The sequence below is a fragment of the Scatophagus argus genome, chromosome 20 (genome assembly GCF_020382885.2).
Source record: "Scatophagus argus isolate fScaArg1 chromosome 20, fScaArg1.pri, whole genome shotgun sequence".
In the NCBI taxonomy this organism is placed as follows: Eukaryota; Metazoa; Chordata; class Actinopteri; family Scatophagidae; genus Scatophagus; species Scatophagus argus.
The window spans coordinates 6,860,433-6,879,468 of NC_058512.1; the positions used below are offsets into that span (position 1 = coordinate 6,860,433).

The window sequence follows — 19,036 nt, forward strand, 5'->3', positions numbered from 1 at the left end:
AATTGCAGTGACTGTGGATTTCTAACACCATGTTATTAATATAATATTATGATATGAATTAAAAAAAATACTCTCAGTGACACATTATGTCTCCATGAGCTGTTTTCCATGGATTTTTTTAAAAACCATGGGAGCCCATGACAATCAGGTGTTAAGGAACACTTGTAGTAAAACGTGTCTACAGGGTCAAAAGATTTTGAGTAAAATTAGTTTCATTATTTCACTGACAAGTTTTAAGGGAGACTTGTTTCTCTGCTCACCCTCTCAGGTTTGGTCTCAGGTATCTCTGTGGCCTTCTGTTTGCTGAGAAGCTGCCTCCTCCTCTCCTGCCTCATGGCCCTCTTCTGAAACTCCTCATTGTGATTGAATAGATGTTTGGCCAGAACTGGGAGAGCCAGGAACTTGAGTTCACAGTGAGAACACTGGTACAACTCAGAGTCTTCGTCCCCGGGGCCGGGTGATACCACAAAGTCTCTCTTCAAGTCATTGCTGTGGTGGTCGTTGTAGTGCATAGAGAGCAGCTCGCCTGTGCTGAAGGACAACCGGAAGCATTTCAAACACTTGAATGGCAGCCATTCAACGTCTCTGTCCTGCTCAGGTTCGAGTGGAACCTCTAGCACTTCCTTGCCTTCTTCTGCCATTGCACTGACAGCAATCTTCTCAGGTTCTTTGGCATATATAACAGTAAAGTAGCGTCCAAGCTTGCTAGAATGCTGCTTCTTGGGGAAGACACCTGGGTGGCGTTTAATGTAGTGTGAGACAATGCTCTTCCTGCTGAAGGCCTGGAAGGCACAAAGAGAGCACCTTCGTCTCTCCACAGCCAAACGCAAATCTTCACTCATCTCTGGATTGTCCCCTTCTGATGGCGGGGGCGCCATCACTTTGTTAGGCTTTTCACCCATGGTCTTAGAAGCAGCCAGACAATGGGTATAATAGGCATCAATATCATGCCGCTTCTGGTAGTGTGCTGCCAGTCCTTTGCGTATAGGGTTTGTGTATGAACACAGAGCGCATTTGAAGACATTGTTTTTACCTTCTGGCTGGGCACGGACATTGTTGTGCTTGATACGGTAGTGGCGAGCGATGCCTTTCCTGGTGGAGCAGAAGTATTTGCAGAGCTGACACTTGAATATAGCATGTTTCCCAGTCTTATTGATGGGTAACTGGGAGAGGGCAAGGTCCAACTCACTGACCTCCTGGACTTTTGCTGCGCTTGATATATTACCAGCACTGCATTCAGCTACTGGCTCTGTTTCTTTACTGGAGGAGAAATTTGTCACAGAGGCAGTAAACATATCAGAGACCGACTGATTGTGACATTTCTCATAATGGATTTTGAGTTTCTCCAGTGTCCCATGTGTATACGGGCACATTTTGCATCTGTATGCACCGTAGCCCTGCCTTTGAGTTTTGCACTTGTCATCTCCTTCATTTAAGTCAGGGATTTGCTCTATATCATCTGCAAAGTCTTCTGCAGTGACTTTCACTGACGGGTGTCTTTTCTGATAGTGAGTTAGGACACCATGGATTCGGGAATTGACATATGGACAGTGACGACATTTATACACAGAACTGGGGTTGATGTCTGCCTCCTGTGCAAAATCTGCAGCTTTTACTTTCATGCCTGGGTGCTTCTTTCCATAGTGAGTGAGAAGGCCATGCAGACTGTTGTACTCGGACAGACATACAGTACACTGATAAGGATTGTTAGAAATAGAAAGACGTGGGTGGGGAGGATGGGGATGGCTTTCTTGAGGTGTGGTGGCAATGACCAGTGATCCATCATCTTCAACAGACTGGCAATTGAAAGACGTATGTTCTTTGGCAACCTGCTGGTGGATCTTTTCAGCTGATCCGTTTCCTTTGATGATATCCAAAAGCACAGATTCATCCCCTTTTATGGCCCATGGGTGGACTGCCTGGTAGTGACTAGTGATGTCCCATATTGTACAGGCCTCAAAGGCACAGTCTCTGCATTTGTAATGTTTAGTTTCCAGATTGCCCCCTTGTTGGGTGGTCTCTGGACCAGCCCATAGTTTGCTGGCCATGTATGTGTAATCGACGTTGTGCTCAGGATGGCGTCTTTGGTAATGGAGCAGCAGGCCTTGGGGTTCAGCGTGGGAGTAAATGCACCACTCACAGTGGTAGCCAGCCTCCAAAATGCCATCTTGGTATGCCCAGTGTAAAATTGTCATGGCTGTGGCTTTCACAGTGGGGTGCTCTTTCTTCAGATGCTTCTTTAGGGCATAGACATAGGGGGATGTGTAAGAACAGTGTCTGCACTTCAGGGAACGCAGGGGTGTAGCATTTTCAGTGTCTGTAGGGGCTGGGATTGCAGCAGAAGAGATGCTGCTCGACTGAACCATCTGTGCACGCTCACGCTGACTCCGGACTACAGCCGTGTGACGACGTACAAGGTCAGCGTTGGCCTTGGTTTCCCTGTGCTTCTTCTGGTAATGAATAAGCACACCTTTTACAGTGCGGTTGCCATAATCACAGTGCTGACAAAAGAATAACTCATCCTCACCCTTCTCGCCACTTCCTTGTTTAGGGCTTGAGTTGTTAGATCCATCGTGACCATTGTTTTGAAACTGTTTCAAAAACTGCTTTGGTGCTGCAATTTGCAATTCATCCATTAATTTCATCAAACCAGGTGTTGGGGCACCATGTTTGATATATTTTGCTGTCACTTTCACTTCTGGATGTCTCTTTTGATAATGGACCAAGACACCAACAACCGATCTGTTGCTGTACACGCAGTGTTTGCAGTAGTACATTTCTTCATCCGATCCATACAACGCCACACTTGGCTGTTTCGGAGGCGTGGTCATGCTGAGATTATATGAAGAGTTTGCAACAGATTGTGACTGATCCACTGAGATGACCTTCATGTTTTTCTGTATACGGAAATAAGACGCCTTTTGCTCTGGGTGTTTCTTCTGATAGTGGACCAAAACAGAGTGCATGTTTGGACTAGCAAAAGAACACACATCACAATCATAGACAACAACATTGCCACCCATCGATTCTTTGAGAGGATCTGTCTCACCGCTGGCTTCAGTGGTCTTGGCGACAGTTTTCAGCACTGGGCTAGAGGAGGCCCTGGGGGATGGTGTGGCTGAGTTAAAATTCTTAGGGCCAGAGTTTAATATTTCCCTCAGGGTTTGAGATTCACCTGTCTTGTGGGACTGCTCCACTACATAGCTGGAGAATATCATAGCATTGTTAATTTTTACTGTAGGATGCATTCTTTGGTAATGGGGCATTAGGCTCCTGACATTGGGGCTTGTATATGAACAAAAGCGGCACATGTATACCAGATTTGGTTGGTTGAAGTTGAGCACATTGCTTGCTTCAGGATGGTGATCCATGTAATGTTGGTGTAGATCGTTGTAATTTGTGTATTCAATGTAGCATTCCAAGCAGCGAAAGACCGCACTCTGGTCCTCAGGATCCAGGATGTATTTAAAACTGAACTTGATGTAAGGGTGCATCCTCTGGTAATGGGTGCTGACACTACGAGCTGATTTGTTGTGGTAATCACAGTGTTTACAGTAGAAACGTGTAGTTCCCGGTTCTTCTGAATAATCAGCATTGTCTTGGATAGTACTGTCACTGGGGTCAGCTGAGATGTTTTCACTATCATCTGAGAGAGTGAGGGATATAGGAATGTTTCTAGGTTTAGACTTAGGGTTGCTTTTTCTTTTCCCTATCCTGCCTCCCTCGTGAGAGATCAATGATTCTCTTCCATGAAGTTGTTGTGTGTTATAAGTAAACACAGGGTTTTTATTGTCATGCTCTCTGTCCTCTTTATCAGTACTGGTGTGATTTTCCCCTGCATCTTCATCATCTAAGTCATCTAGGTTGATGATCATGTCTTGTTGGCTTTGGCTTATCTTACTTTGAAGGTTACTGGCAATCTCATCAATTCTAGTTCTCTTCTTAACTGAGGACAAATCCAAAGGTAAGTCATTAATGGACTTTCTGGCTCTTTTCCCTGTTACTAAGGGTTTTTTGGTGGCAAGTCCTAAAATGGAGGTCTGGGTTTTTTGTAGAAAGATTGGAGAAGCGTCCACTTCTGAGTCTGGCTGGTCAGTCAGCTGGCTTTCAAAGACAGTGGCGTCTAGGTCATCACAGTAGGAATGCTTATGCTGCTGGTGAACCCTGAGACCTTTCAGAGTGGTGGTAGAGAAGCTGCAGAGCGTGCAGCGATGTGGGTTCTGCTGGTCGTTCGGCGTGCTGGTAATCTTCTTTCCATTAACTTTGGAGCTTACATTACCCCCGTTAACTGGGTCTGCAGCATTGTCATTCTGAGGATCAGGGCTGTCACTTGTTAGATCCATGGTCTCTAAATCTGAGGAATTGTGGCTCTGCTTGTGCGTGCCTAGTTTAAGAGGGCTGGTGCAAATAAATGGGCATTCATCACATTTATACACTGTGTTTTTACCAGAAAGGTGAATGTTTTCAATGTGGCGGGAGATGCTTCGCCGGTGCATGGTGAGGAAGGAGCAGAAGGGGCACTGGAATCTGTTCATGTACTTTCTAAATGGTATACCTTTAGTCTCCAGTAATTTATTATCATCATCAGTTAAAAGCTGCTTTGCATCCGCTGACAGGGTCCCTGTGTAGCTTGGATCATCGATATCACCCAGCTCTTCATCATCATCATCATCGTCCTCTAAGCTGCTCCTGGAGTCCTCATTGAGTAGGTTGGCATCCATCTCTATGACACTTTTGGAGACATCAGATGAAGCAAACCTCTTAGACAAAATGGAGGAACCCGTGCTGTTGGGTGTTACTGCACTAATCTGTGCATGTTGAAAGGATGAGATCTCAGGCACAGACTTGTCTGTCTTTTCTGCTGCTGTTTTTCCTCCCGACTCTTCCTTTCCAGTGGAATTCATCTTTGATCTAGTCGGGCTTTGGGAAGCAGAGGGAGAATCTGGCTTGGGTGAGCTTGCACTAGCCTCGCCTTCCAACTCTGCAATGCAGGAAACTATCTTGACCTTGTCGCTGTGTTCTTTCACCACGTGATTAGTCCAGCTGTCTTTCTGGTCAGTCTGATAGTCACACCATTCGCAGGCAAATGTTCCCTTCACAAGTCCACTAGCTGAGTCAGATTCCCCACCAGGATCAGCAGAAGGATCTTCAGCGCCCTCTGAGGGAACTTTGCTATGATACATTAGCTGATGTTTTATTATCCTTGCTTTGCGTGGAGATTTGTATGTGCAATACTGACAGGAATACACTTTTGAATTGTCATTGTGCATTATAACGGTGTAGCTGGGCTGCTTAACTGTCTGTGAGGGGATACTTGCATTTGAATCTTCCTCTACAACATGATGCACTTTTTTGGTGTGGTTTCTTAAGAATGATTTCGATCTGAAGTAACGGACACAGAACTTGCACTGGTAAAACGGCAGATGAGTTTCAGGTGTCTGCTTTTGCGATGTTTGGTTGCAATTGTCAGTAGAGTTGGGGCCTAAAAAGGGAGACAAAGGATGTGAGAAAATAATGAATAAGCAAAAACATTATGCTGATACTATTTAGACTTTCAATAAAACTAACACCAACATCTCAATAAATTTTTATACTCTTTAACAAAGTAAATCTCTTCCTACTATGAAATTCTTTGAGACAGAAAAGGAAGTGTTTCCTAATCCTCAACAAATGAACTGTAACATCTGAATTAATGTGGTAGGCATACTCATTCCAGCTTTAGGAGGTGTATAATCCTTGTCATCCTTGTCATCCTTGTCCTCATATTCCTCCTCTTCCTCCTCATCTTCATCCTCGTCCTTCAGCGAGTCAGACTCATCTGCATCTGCAGGCTGCAGGAAAACAGTGTGCACTTCCTGAATGTGGGTCTTCAAGTCATCATATGACTCGGCACGGAAGTCACAGCCATCACACTGCAATACCTCCATCACTAAAAAGAGGGAGCACTCCCTGGAAAATCAGGGAAACCTACAGAGCGAGAGAGGGAGAGAGAGAGAGAGAAAGAGAGAAATCTTGAGGACATACAACATTTTCGTAAGAACACACAGTAGAATTAGTGTCTATTTAAGTGGTTGTTATTGAAAGTAATTCATGGGAATCAGGTTAAACTATTCATAGGAGCCCCCATTTACATCCATTACAAAGCTTTAAGATTGCAGTCAGTTCAATACTCAGGACTAATATTATCCTGTAATGCTTCATATTCAGTGTAGGGAACAAGCCTTTCCATACAAATAAGCTCTGTGATAATCTAGCATGATTACCAATGGCAATTCCTGCTGTGAGCGAAGAATAATCAAGAGCAGGATAGATTACACACCTTTTCCACATAATAAGCAAGACAATGGCCAGATAAAAGTTCATGATTGTGGGCCCAAAAGACATCCTTCTAAAGCATAGTCTCATTTGCCTTATAGAACCTCTTCAAGTTTAATTTGCAACTAAATTTACAAGAAATGTTGAACGTTTATCTGACTATTGTCTCGTTATCTGGAAAAGGTGTGTCATGCATCCTGCACTTGATTGTTCTTTGTGGATTGTATGCTGTGACTGTAATTTGAATCAGTATAAATAAAGACAAAACAAGCTGTGCATTTATTTCATTATGACTCCTTTGATACTGAATACTATGTGGAAGTGATGAGATAAGATAAAACAAAGGACTAATAAAATAAAAAATTTAATCTATTGTGAGCCCTCAAGTGTAAATGAAATATGTCACTTAAGTACAAACCTTGCAAAATTAATATTATTGAGTTTTCTCACTGCAAAATGTCTAAATAAAGAAAACATGTTTCTTCATTTATGCACAACTGCAATAAATTCTTATTCTCTCATTATGAAGACAAAAGCACTTGGATAAAGAGTCACAAATTCATAGAATATTTTCAATCACCAAAATGCCTGGAGCTGTCCACAAACTCTGATAGAAACTCTGACAAAACATAACAAAGAGGAGAATTCAGCAGATGCTGATGTTACTCAGAATACTAAGAAGGTCCCATTTTTTAGCAGAGCATCATTCCAAGAACAATGGAGGGACTGAGGAGGGATTATGGGCTGATTTGTCCCATTTTTATTACCTTGGGATAAGCAACAGCTGGAGAGCAGCTCCACAGCTCAGTATTTAGAGCAGACTATTCCACCAGATTGTATCAACTGCTCTGAAATAAGATTGAATGAATCAACCCAGAGATGAAGGCTTTATGTCATTGGGCTGCTTTGCAGTTTGGACCTGGCCAGAAAAATTGATGTTGATGATGTGGTCATCATTTCACAGCTCTTTCATCATGGCTTTCTAATCAACTGTCATTTTGTCTGAAAAATCATATAATATCACAAATAGGATTTGTAGTTCACACTGGTTCTGAGATAGGTAGTTAAAAGGCATGGTTTTCAACCCTGACTCTCAATCAAAACCCAGTCAATATTTTTTCACACTTTCTTTTGAACACAATAACAAGTAAATCAAAGTAAACCCAAAGTAGCTATGAAGTAATTTAATAACGGGTCTTTTTTGTGTATTTTTTGGCAAAGCAGAGGTTAGTGCTATATTGACATGTTTGATTCCAGTGAGTAATTTCCATTGAAAAATATGCTGTCTTACTTGGAGACTATTTTTACAGAATACAGAGGACTGAACTTCCTTCAGTCAGTCACCTGAAGCCTGATATCAGCAAAACCAATGAGCTTGTCCACTATAGCTACAGATTTTGAAAGAATATGAGGAAGTGCATGGTGAGGAAGCTCTAATATGTGCATGACTCAAACATCATCTTCATTAAATGTATTTCATTTTAGATGTTTGAGACAAACTCATGCGGCATGTGGAAACTGAGTTCAACTTTTAAATGCAGTAATGATGGTGAATCATATTAATGTTGTGCATCTACTGATTATACTGTAAGTATGTGTAACGTTTAAGAGAATCAAAGAGCTCAAACAGTCAAACATGGACATAATAAATATGAATAAACTGCATCAGCAAAAAGCAAACCAGATTAAAAAAGGCAATAAATGGAAGCCTAACAGGAACTCAATCACCACCTCTTCGACCTAGTTTACACAAGAACTGTACATGTGAGTTTACAAAGCTGAAATGTCCAACAAGGCCCCCATTCATATCCAAACAGTTCATGTAAGGCACAACGACATTCCCAACATGGAGGATCTGCAATTGTATGGATGTTTTGTGGAATTTACTAGGTCTGTTGATTACTCTCCATAGATGGCCAATAGTTTTATAGTGTGAGACCATGAGTTCCTCATGATGTTTCCACATTTCAGGATGATTATATCTCCAAACCTCTGCGCAAGTTTGAGAGCCGTTTCATGAACACTATGGACACCTTCCAGGCCTGAATATATTTGAACCTACGCACAGAGCTGTGCGTTCTATGACAGCATTTCAAGATGGATTAAGGCTCATCTGAAAGCACAGATGGCCATTCTCCTCATTGATATGAAGCCAGGTGTTTCCCCTGCATTTCGGTGGCAGACGGGAAAAAATGAAACACAAGAGCAAAATGACAATGAAGCTTACAACTAGAAAGTCGTGCACACTCTGGGGTATGTAAAAAAAATGTACACACACATCCATTGTAGCCTACAATTGTATGCTAAGTTCTGTTTCTAACTGTTAAAAATGACCAGGACAGAAGTCTCAGCATGCAACGACTGTACAGTATTCATTTGTGTATTCTATTAAACAAGACATGAATATTTTGTATGTATTCAAAAAGGATTAATCGTTCACACAGCTGGTATGACCCTTTGTCAATCCATTGTTCTTAATGACCAAAGTCTACATCTCAATACACCATGGTTCATGTCATCGTGAAGATGAAAAAGAACAGAAGAATACAAAAGACAAAATCTCTGGTTCTGCTGCATCGATTTTGATCATTTCTTAAAAAATGTCCATCATGAATCTGATACTGTTACAGAAGTATAAAGCTAAATCAGAGCAGTACTATTTTAATGTCTTCAGTTCTGACTGCATAGTAGGAAGACTCTGAAATATTCACTCTTGCTGTGTCAGAGTATCTTGTAGTACTCTTGAATTGGAAAATGCTTATCACTTGAGTGCACCAACTTAAAAACAGACTTTGAATACACCATGCCAGTCTGAAACAAGAACTCTTCGGTGTTTGTGAGTATGTAATATTTGCAAAGTAGCTCCAAATATGAGCCTTTGAGATAACTCAATTCACATTTCAACCATTAGTTTAACTTATACTGAAAACATATACTGGTTTTAAAACATTAAAGTGAATAATAAAAAAAATCTAATCTAATTTAATTTAACTAGAAATAAATTCCACAATACAAGAAAAAAAAAACAAAACAGAAACTGTATTGTGTTACAAAGTCAGCTTTGATTTTAACAGAGATAAAATGAATTATAGCTTTAGTACCACAATCAAACTCTGATCCACTGATCTGGATACTGAAACCAAGAAATTTCAACTGAGATCAAGCCAAAGACAGTTGGGAATCCCGCCCTGCTTCCCACACCCAACTGCCCGGCTAGTGGAGAGCTCCATGTGAGCCGGCCAAGTTGCCAGTATGTCCCTGAGCAACCAGGGGATCCATTGTTGTTCAGGGTCAGGTTACAGCCTCACCATGGGGCCCCACCCTGCACTCTTGGCAGTTCACTGCTGTTTTGAACAAAGTTGCCTCCTAATGCCAGGTTCCTTGACATGGATATCAAGAGAATCCTTTTGGAGAGAAGGGGAGAGGAATGCCTGGGGTGGGAAAAAAAAGCCTCCTACACAACCACCATCTGCCTTAGAGTTGGCTCTGTCTTTTCAGCCAGTCAGTCCCTGTGCCACACCAAGTTAATGGATGAGATTGTGTAACTGCTTTCATCTAGTCAGCTGGGGCTCTAACAGGCAGCGACTGAGCTGCTCAGATCCTCCTCTGAGCCGAGCTTCAAGGGCAGCCATTTTAGGAGCCGACTATGCGCGCTTAGGTGTTCAGCCAGCACACAACATGGACCCACAGATCTGATCCTCTTCCTCAAAGGCAGGCAGCCTGACACTGGAGAGCTGCTGACAGAAATCTATCTGCCAGATGTACATTGCTGTACCCAAGCCTTCTGCCCACACAGCTCAGCAGAAAACATCTCACACTCTTGCTAGGCTGACTTTGCCTTGTCCTTTCATTTCTCAGGGACATTATCTTTCACACTGAGAGATTTTCACAGAAATGCTACGGTCCCTATTCCAAAGAAAGATGGAATAGGTCAACACGAGCAGCATGCACCAACACTTTCTGGAGAAGCTGCCAACTGCGTTTCCATAAGGGGGGTATAAAAATGTGAGGCATGTCTGAACTTCTTAATCTCAGAGCTCTGCAAGCCCTGAGCCCCGAGGAGAAGAGGAGAAGAGGGCAGAAAAAAGCAGAGGGGGAGAGCAGGGTGGGAGGAGAAGGAAGCCATGACAGAGCCACCTGGAAGACCTTCAGTGTAAAGCAACAGAGGACAAAGCCATCAGACTGGGCTCCCCAGATTCCAAAGTCTACTGACATTTGTTAATCACCAACCGGTCTCTCTGCATCGGCGAGCTCTGCCAGCAGTCACACCCTCTACTCAAACTGGCTGACAGCAGCTGCTCTGTCTGAAAGAGGGCCTTTGAATAAGCCAGCATTAAGCTGATTAGGAGTACAGAGGTTTTGTCCTTAACTGTTGGTTAGTGCTACCATATCAGGGAGAGAAAAATCCACGGATGTATTGTTACATCATTATTATATGGTGAGCGTCCTGGCTACAGATAATTCATCCGGCAAACAAGACAGGACGTGTATCTTGTCAACCTGCACACCCTCAATATTTAATGACCCATTGATTGGAAATGACATCCTGATTTTTAAAGGAAAAATACAGTGGGTGTAACAGCAGGCAACTAGAGACATGGAAATTGATTTTTTTTTTTTTTTTTCAGAGATGAGATGACAACATCAGAGAAAAATCAATACATTTTTAGTTTCAAGAACATTATTAAAAAAGAGAGCGAGAGAAAGAAGGTGCAAAGGCAACCACATAATACTTCAAATTCTGAGAAGAGAACAAATGCCACTGCAGAAAGATCTCATTGTGTCTGCAGAGGAGCAGAAAAAGTTGTATCACAGGACCAGCGAGAATTTGTCCTCTTGCACAAACAGGAGATAGAGAGCTGAAGATCAAGATGGCTACTCCCATCCTCTGATGTAATCAGCCTTGAAGGACTCAGCACACCGGATCTGATAGTGTGCTTAACAGTCGCTCAAAAACAAATAACACGCTGCATAATACAGTATAGTGCAATGCAACACAATACACCTTGAATTATGGCAAAGCAATGATTGCAATGGTGAAACTTAACAGATGTTCTTGCAAATACCAGCCAAACCACAAATATTTAGCTCACACAATGATAATACTACCAAACTATGACACAAGTATTACACCTCCATGATCTCAGAACCTGGCTTCAGTGTCAAAAAACTTGGCTTCAAAATCAGGTGCTGTTGTACAATCTAAAGAGCAGGACTCCTCACTGGCACAAGGTCAGTTCAAGGAAGACCTGTGTACATGAACTGGGCTTTTGCAGTTCTTCGCAGTGACCATTTTAACATAAATTCATCACAGACACAAGACATCAGAACCCTGCCGTGCACCACCATGGCGCAAAGCAAACGGGTTCATAACCAGCAGCTTCTGTATGCTGGCACAAACAATTCCGGCCACGAAATATGACAACTTGTGACAGCATCCTGCCATAAAGTTTATTTGACGATGGTCAGTCGCATGCATGACCTGCATAATCATGGGTATTACTACAGATGGTATACAGAAACTGGTTTATACAGAGCTTACAGCATCAGGTGCTGCATTATGCGACTTGCAAGTACAGTATTGCCAACAAACTGCAGGGATGTTGTGCACACCGAAGAAGAGATGCAAACAGCAAATGGTTTCTTTTTCAACTTATCTGCTCATTATTTTTCCATTGATTCATTAATCTTTTTGTCTATTGAAAGTCTAAATCAGGTTTTAAAGGTGACGTTTTTGTTTCGTTTCGAATTCCTTGCATGTGAGAAGGTGGGCCATAAGATTTTTTTGGCACTTTGATGCTTGAAAAACGATTATATACAATGAATTGATTGTAAAATAATTTGGCAATTAAGTCCATCTATTAATTGGTTATTTCACCTCTATGCTGAAGTGCTACATTCAAGTATAATTACATCCATATGCCTCCTGTGTGTAGCATTCTCATTTTATACGTTTACTCTTTTTTCACTGAGCAATGTTTTAACACCTTTGTTTTAGTAGTAATTCTCATCTATGCTCAGAGACAAATGAGATATTTTGCCGGTGACACGCCACAAAACAACAGTGATGTATGTGAACAGTGAGGCTGTCAGACATTACCTAAGATGTTGTTAATAACCACCAGTGTGAAGTAAAGTCTTACACCAGGAGTGGAACTAACCAGCCATTGATGTTCAACCTAATTTTAAGTTGTCAATGCATATTTATTTCTATTGGACCGCTTACTGAGATGTTGTATTTTCATGCTGTGTGAAAGCCTTCCCACCCTTGTTATCACACTTTTTGTTTTAAGTTTAGTAAACATTTAACATTTCTTAAATGTGCCAAATCTGCCTCTCTGAGTTAAAGCAGTGCACATTTAATCAGAATCATATTTAGTCAGAATAATGAAATCACATAAAGTAAATAATCTATTTAAATGTATTTCTAATTTAGAATGAATTACCAACATTACACCAATTTCAAATATTTTTTATTATTATTTAGGGTCAAATGTTGGCTGTGATTTTCTTATCAAACTAAATAACTGACATGAAAATGAATACATTGCTCCTCATTTACCCTTATTTTGATTGTTAATCCAATTGCGTAGAACGGGCCTGTGCTTTTAATAATACCTGTCTTTACTGCAGTATAGCAAACCTCTTTGCAGCCTTTCAGTATTCAGCCTTTTTATATCCGAAGGCTCAAATCATCATCCTGAAATCCAACATCTGCTGATGCAAGTATGGGCCAAGTCAAGCAGCAGCAAGAAATATTTATTTTGGCACCAAACCTTTAATCATTCTCTTTACCAGATACAACTGCGGGACTTTGAAACCAGAAAAACTGAGGTGAGGCTTTAGTTTCAAAGTCAATCAGTTTTTTTTGTGTTGCAGCTCATCGCACACCTGGTGACTGCATCCTCACGTATAAGGGCTGTTAGATTACACAAGAATTTAACTTTATTGTGACTAACTATGTTTCAGTATAGAATTTTTCAGACTGACAGAAGTCATGTGGCTAAAAAATGAACATAAATGGTCTGTAGTTTTTGATGACAGAATCAGTTAAGTCACTCAAACATTAAACAATCTCTAGTTTCAGCTTCTCAAAGATTCTCTGGTTTTCTCTCTTGTGGAGTGGTAAAATAGAATACTTTGGATATTGTTTTACACTGCTAATAGAGCAAAACCTGTGTAAAATTGTGATGGACATTTTTCACGATTTTCTGACATTTTTTAACAGTCAATTGAGATAATAATGGACAGATGAATTAATGACAGAGATAACAAATCCATTGTTGCATGTGTTTTTTCTCTGCCTGAAAACTGAAATGAACACCCACCAACAGAAAACTACAAACATACAACTATTTCAACTCCAAAAGCTTTTGTCAAATCTTTCATCATTATCACAAAAACATTTTCGAAGTCTTTTTAGAACTACTTCAGTACAATTTACTGCCACAAGCTTTCAACTTTGACTGCATTTCAAACCGTGAATCTGTCTGTTAAATCTTCATACCCTGGCAAAAATCAAGAAAAGAAAACAACATGAGGGGCAACAATTTCCAGGGTTCAAACGCTATTAGACATAACTCCTAAAACAGGTTGAAAACATGCTTGTTCAGATGGAGCATCGAAACAGTTCAGACTCTGTGGCTGCCACTACCATCCATGTGGCCCTGAGTTGCAAATAGATCCTCCACAGACGCTGACCAGAGCATCAGGGCAACTGAGTCACTCCTTCCACATGTGTGGGAAACCTTTAAACACACCATTTCTGTTTGAGCTGTAGCAAACTCACTTAACTTTATCATCCTTTTTAACTGCGAAAAGTTTGCTCTGTAATGACCACACATTCAATTTTTGGCACAGCTCAGTAAAATAGTTTAACTATTAGCTTACTTTTAGAAGGTTGTCAATACCCACATGAATGGGAATTACAATTTAAAGCATAAAACAATGATTGTTTATTCATTTTGTTCCTAAAATGTCCAAAAATGGTTTTAGTGGAGTTAATTATAATTGCACAGAACCTGCAGTGGCATCTTAAAATTCTGGGAACATTTGGACTGGATCCAAAACACAAAAACAAACAATTAAAGATTATACATAGCTAAAAAGGCAATTAATCAGTAAGAGTTTTTACTGCTGCAGCATTGTTTGGTCTGGTGTGACCAATAAAACTCATGGTGACTAATGTTAGCTAATAACAAATACTAGATGTTCCTGTGTAATTAATATATACCGAGTCAGTTTGCTGACTTTATGATTCTTAAGTTTCAGATTGTATAATGTAAAAACATTGTGAAAAGGAGTCGGTCGTAGGGATATTCCCCTCAACTTTATTGCAGGTTTCAGGTCATTGTTAGCTATCCAGCAACATAACACATTAAGAAGCTAAAGAAAGGGATCTCAGGAGGTGGTTGAGACCAAAAACAGAGCCAAAAGTGAGTCAATACTGGACTACGAAGAGAAACATAAATCAAAATAAATGTTATGTCCAAATGTTAATGTTGCTCAATAACTGATGGATGTGTGAATAAGAAAATGTTTGTGACCAACTTTACCATATCAAATTACAAAGTGACCAAAAATCTGACACTGTCATGTCATTTTGGGAACATTCCTCTTGCATTATTTATGTTAAAGAGCTACAAGGCTGCTACAGGCGGAAAAACCACAACGGTAACCAGAAAGCATAATTAACATTTGGACTTCCTAGACTGTCGACTAACATGCAACCATATGTGCATTTGATACATTCTGTTAGCTGTGCACGCACAACATTTATAAGAGAGAGAACACAAACACACACACATCCACACAGTTATTCACCACCACCACCACCACCTCAGAACACAAAGGTCTGGATTCAGTGTCAATTTGCTTTGTATTCTTAGCTTTGCCTCACGCCAAGGTCTCAAAACATCCATTACAGGAAAGGGTTACGAATATGTCACAGAGTATTATTCCTTAAGAATTTCTTAATACACACTCTGGAAGTTATTTTGGTTCAGATTAGGAATGGTGCCCTCAAATGCAAGCCAGCCAAAATAGCAGCGTCTGGTTGGTAGCGATTCTTTGGCCTGCATGCAGCTTGCACTCTTGACAGCTCGCAGTTAGGCTTTTATCTGTCAGTACTGTAGCAGATAACAACACAAGCTCAAATGAGAAATGCTGGTCCGACCTAAATGACCTTCAGATTCCAATAATCCCCTCACAGAAGAATAACATATTGACAGATACAACCACAACAATGCACATGAATCTCATGTTGTGTTAGTAACCTCATCGTTTTCAGGTTTGTACAGATTTCATGAAAGGCCCATCCGTCTAAACTGATTTTCACACTGCTGTTGTGCCCTTGCACCCAAAAGTGTTTGCTTTTCCTTTACAAGAAGACACCTACGTTTACAGTAAACACAGTCCTCAAGCCTAACGGAGAGCTCAGACAATGAGGACTGAAATGATAAAAAAAAAATGCAAATGAGGTTGTGATTTTGAAGAAGAGTAGAGCAACTATGAGTTTATGAGTTTCAGTATTACTCTTTTTATTAATTCTATGAAACGACAAAAAATATTGACACGTTTTAAACTCAAGGCAATGTCTTCCAATCGCACATTTTGACTGACAACTAGTTTAAACAATAGAGAAAAGCTACAGATCCTCACCTTTGAGGAGTTGGTATTTGAAGTCATAGTCAGTCAGTTTGTCCACCACTCCAGGCCAGACTGAAATATCTCAATGACTTCTGACTGCCATGAAGTGTGGTACAGATATCTATGATGCCCAGAAAATGAATCCTTATTATTTTGGTAATCACTTCACAACATTTTACCTAGTGCCCTGCTCAGGTCAATACTGGCTTTGGCTAATGAACAAATACCTAAAATTTCCCATCAGATTCCCATGAGCCTCAGCACTAATTTGTAGCATGTAAACTTAGTGCTACAAATTTTAGGATGCTAATATGCTAGACTAAGATGGACAGCATGGTTAACATTATAGCTGCCAAAATCAACACGTTAGCACTGTCAACGTGAGCATGTTAGCATGCTGATAACCTTTAGCTTAATAAAAGTTAAAATGCCACCAAATTAAAATGGCTGGAACCTCATACAACTTAAGTGTTGCTTTGACTTATCTTACATGCATAAACATGTAATAATAATCCACTGTACTCTTCTAACAGACTTTGACATTGAAATTAATTTACAACACCACAATGTAACCACCTGACTCTGACAGACAGATACTGTTTTCCTGATGAACATCTCTGTTTCATTACAGCAGTGCTGCAGCACTCGGGTGATAAGAACGGTAAGGACAGTGACCTCACTCCTCTCTGACTGTGATCAGAGCAGAGAGCTTCCTTAAATGATGTGATCACATGGTGCTGCTCATTTGAGGAAGTCTGAATACACAGAGATGAGACATCGATCCCACCTGGCCGATCAATGGAGCAGGCCCTTTTCAGAGGAGATGTGAGGAATCAATAATGTTCAGTATGAACGTTTTGTCATAACATTCATCAGACATCTGCTGGAATTGAATGAAAGGGATGAGAATAGCAGAAAAAAGGGCAGAACAGAGCAGAAACACAACAGTAATGCCATCAGACAACTCCCTGTAAGCTGCATACAATATATTGGTTTTAATTATTCTGAGACTTTGGGTGTTTTCCAGCTATAGATTCTGTTTAGTTTGATTTCTCCGAAGTCAATCTGCTGAATACATATGTGGTAGATTGAGCAGCAACGTTGATCATCTTGTAAGATAAATCACTTGATATCCACATTTTATCCTGGTGAGATTGTATTGTGTTTAAAATGAATAAACCAACCATAGATGAACCAAAAAATCCAAAAGGTCTCTGACAGTGACCAAAATCATCAACATTATCACGAGATATTATCAACCACCTGACTAAAATGCTGGCATTAATCTGGCAACAAATCTGTTTCAGGAAGCATATGGCATTCAAAAAAAGTAGGTCAACCATTAACCAGCTCAAACAGCCTTGACCAGAAACATTCTTCTAACACTCCTTCATCTTAAGCCACAAGTCCATCTAAAATATCTGATTTACAGCAAAATAATCTGCTTTAAGCAAAGAAATAACATGTTTTACAATAATATAAAAACACACCCTTGCTCAGTTCAATACACTCAGGGGATTTGCTAGTACAGCCTGAGTAACTCTGGTATGACTGGCAGTTTATGGCGGCTAATGTTAGCTGAGGTTAGTAAGCTTTTGCTCTGTAACTGACTCTAGTTAGTTAGGTCTCTGAACTTATGACTCTTCTCTGTCTGTGCAACCACATTTCAGCATTAACCACAGTTGTGACTGTTCAGCAAAAGTTAGGACTGCTCTAAACTGAGCTAAAGGAAGGCCTGGCCAGGATGTCAGACTGCTCTGTCTGGCCGTACTGAATCACGTTCGGAGACAGGAAATGGTTTCCCCCAAAGGTTTTAACTCACTTAAAGTAGGTTTTTAAATTTCAATTCACTATTTTGTAATAATTTTATAGAATTTCAAAAGTGTCGACAAATTTTTTTTCCAGTAGAAAAATTACCTAAAATGTATTTTCTTTTTCAGTTTTGGCGCTACAAAAAATCCATTCACATCCACATCTTTTGATTTTCTCCAGCCACTTTTAATTTAAGGGGAAACATACTCTCAAAGCACTCCCTTGGTGTCTCAAACTATTCACCCTCTAGCCAACACAACAGCTGTGTAGTATTATGGGCTGTGCATTACGGTGAGCATTGTCCTTAAGGTAAATGACCTGTTCTCCATGTGCCATGGCTCTATATTTAGGAATTAAGATCAAAACATTCTACCTTGGTTTCATCAGATCACAAGTTCCACTTCCTGTCATGGGAATGAACCACATGCTTGCAAAATTAACGTGCTTTCTGGTGAGAAGTAGTCTTCATTTTGTTGCCTCTCAGCTCAGAAGTGTTCAGAACACATAAAACTCTTGCAAGTGCATGCTGTGGATAGACTCTGCTTTGGTCCTTCAGTTATTTTTAGCTTGCTGTTGGCCTCTTGGTAGTTTTTCCTTCAGAGCTTCCTCTTTACATGACCATCCATCACAGAAATATGACCTGATCTAGAAAAGTTCCTGATGGAGCCATAATTCCTTCTGGTTTTCACTATGTTTCAGAAAAAAATTAAATCTGATTTGAACTCTAAATCTTTCCGCAGTAACAGCTCAAAATGTTGTGTTGGCTCCTTACTGCCAATACTTCTGTCAGTATGGCGAATTCACTTAATTTAAGAAAAAATCTGCTCCATTTTCCATACTGCTAATTGAATCTCAACACAATTACTACATTGATTTCATGAGGTATTTTTATACTTATGTAAATGAAGCACAGAGGAACTATAGCCCCTTGTGTTTAAGTTTAATTTTACCAGTTATTTTAACCAAAAGAATGAATCCAAAAAAAAAAAAAGTCTGGATTTTGGTGAACATTCAGCAACCCAGTTTAGTAATCCCACATTGTCTCAGACGACTGGTAAATACAGGTGCAGAGCCTTTCAGACACTGCAATCCAGCAAGCTTTGCTGATCTGTCTGCAGCCTGACCTTCACTGGTGTCACATTCAGAGGGCGTTAAAGAGAAACACCTAACTGCTACAGGCCCAGGCGACCCTTGAGGATTCTGGGAGTAGATCATGTAGACTTAAAACCATTCTATTAAGCTGACTGAATGCAGGTTTAAT

At 40.5% G+C, this 19,036-nt stretch overlaps 1 protein-coding gene across 7 annotated transcripts in view; it reads right to left on the bottom strand.

Annotated features, from left to right (window-relative positions):
* znf462 (zinc finger protein 462) overlaps positions 1–19,036 on the bottom strand; it is a 47,639-nt gene that overhangs the window by 20,055 nt on the left and 8,548 nt on the right. For all 7 annotated transcript variants that reach the window (XM_046374386.1, XM_046374389.1, XM_046374391.1 and 4 more), the window contains 2 exons: positions 5,708–5,967; positions 261–5,482 (listed from right to left, as the gene is read on the bottom strand). In XM_046374386.1, coding sequence (XP_046230342.1) covers positions 261–5,482; positions 5,708–5,927 — 5,442 coding nt within the window. In that variant the 5' untranslated portion in view covers positions 5,928–5,967. The remainder of the gene's footprint in view (positions 1–260; positions 5,483–5,707; positions 5,968–19,036) is intronic.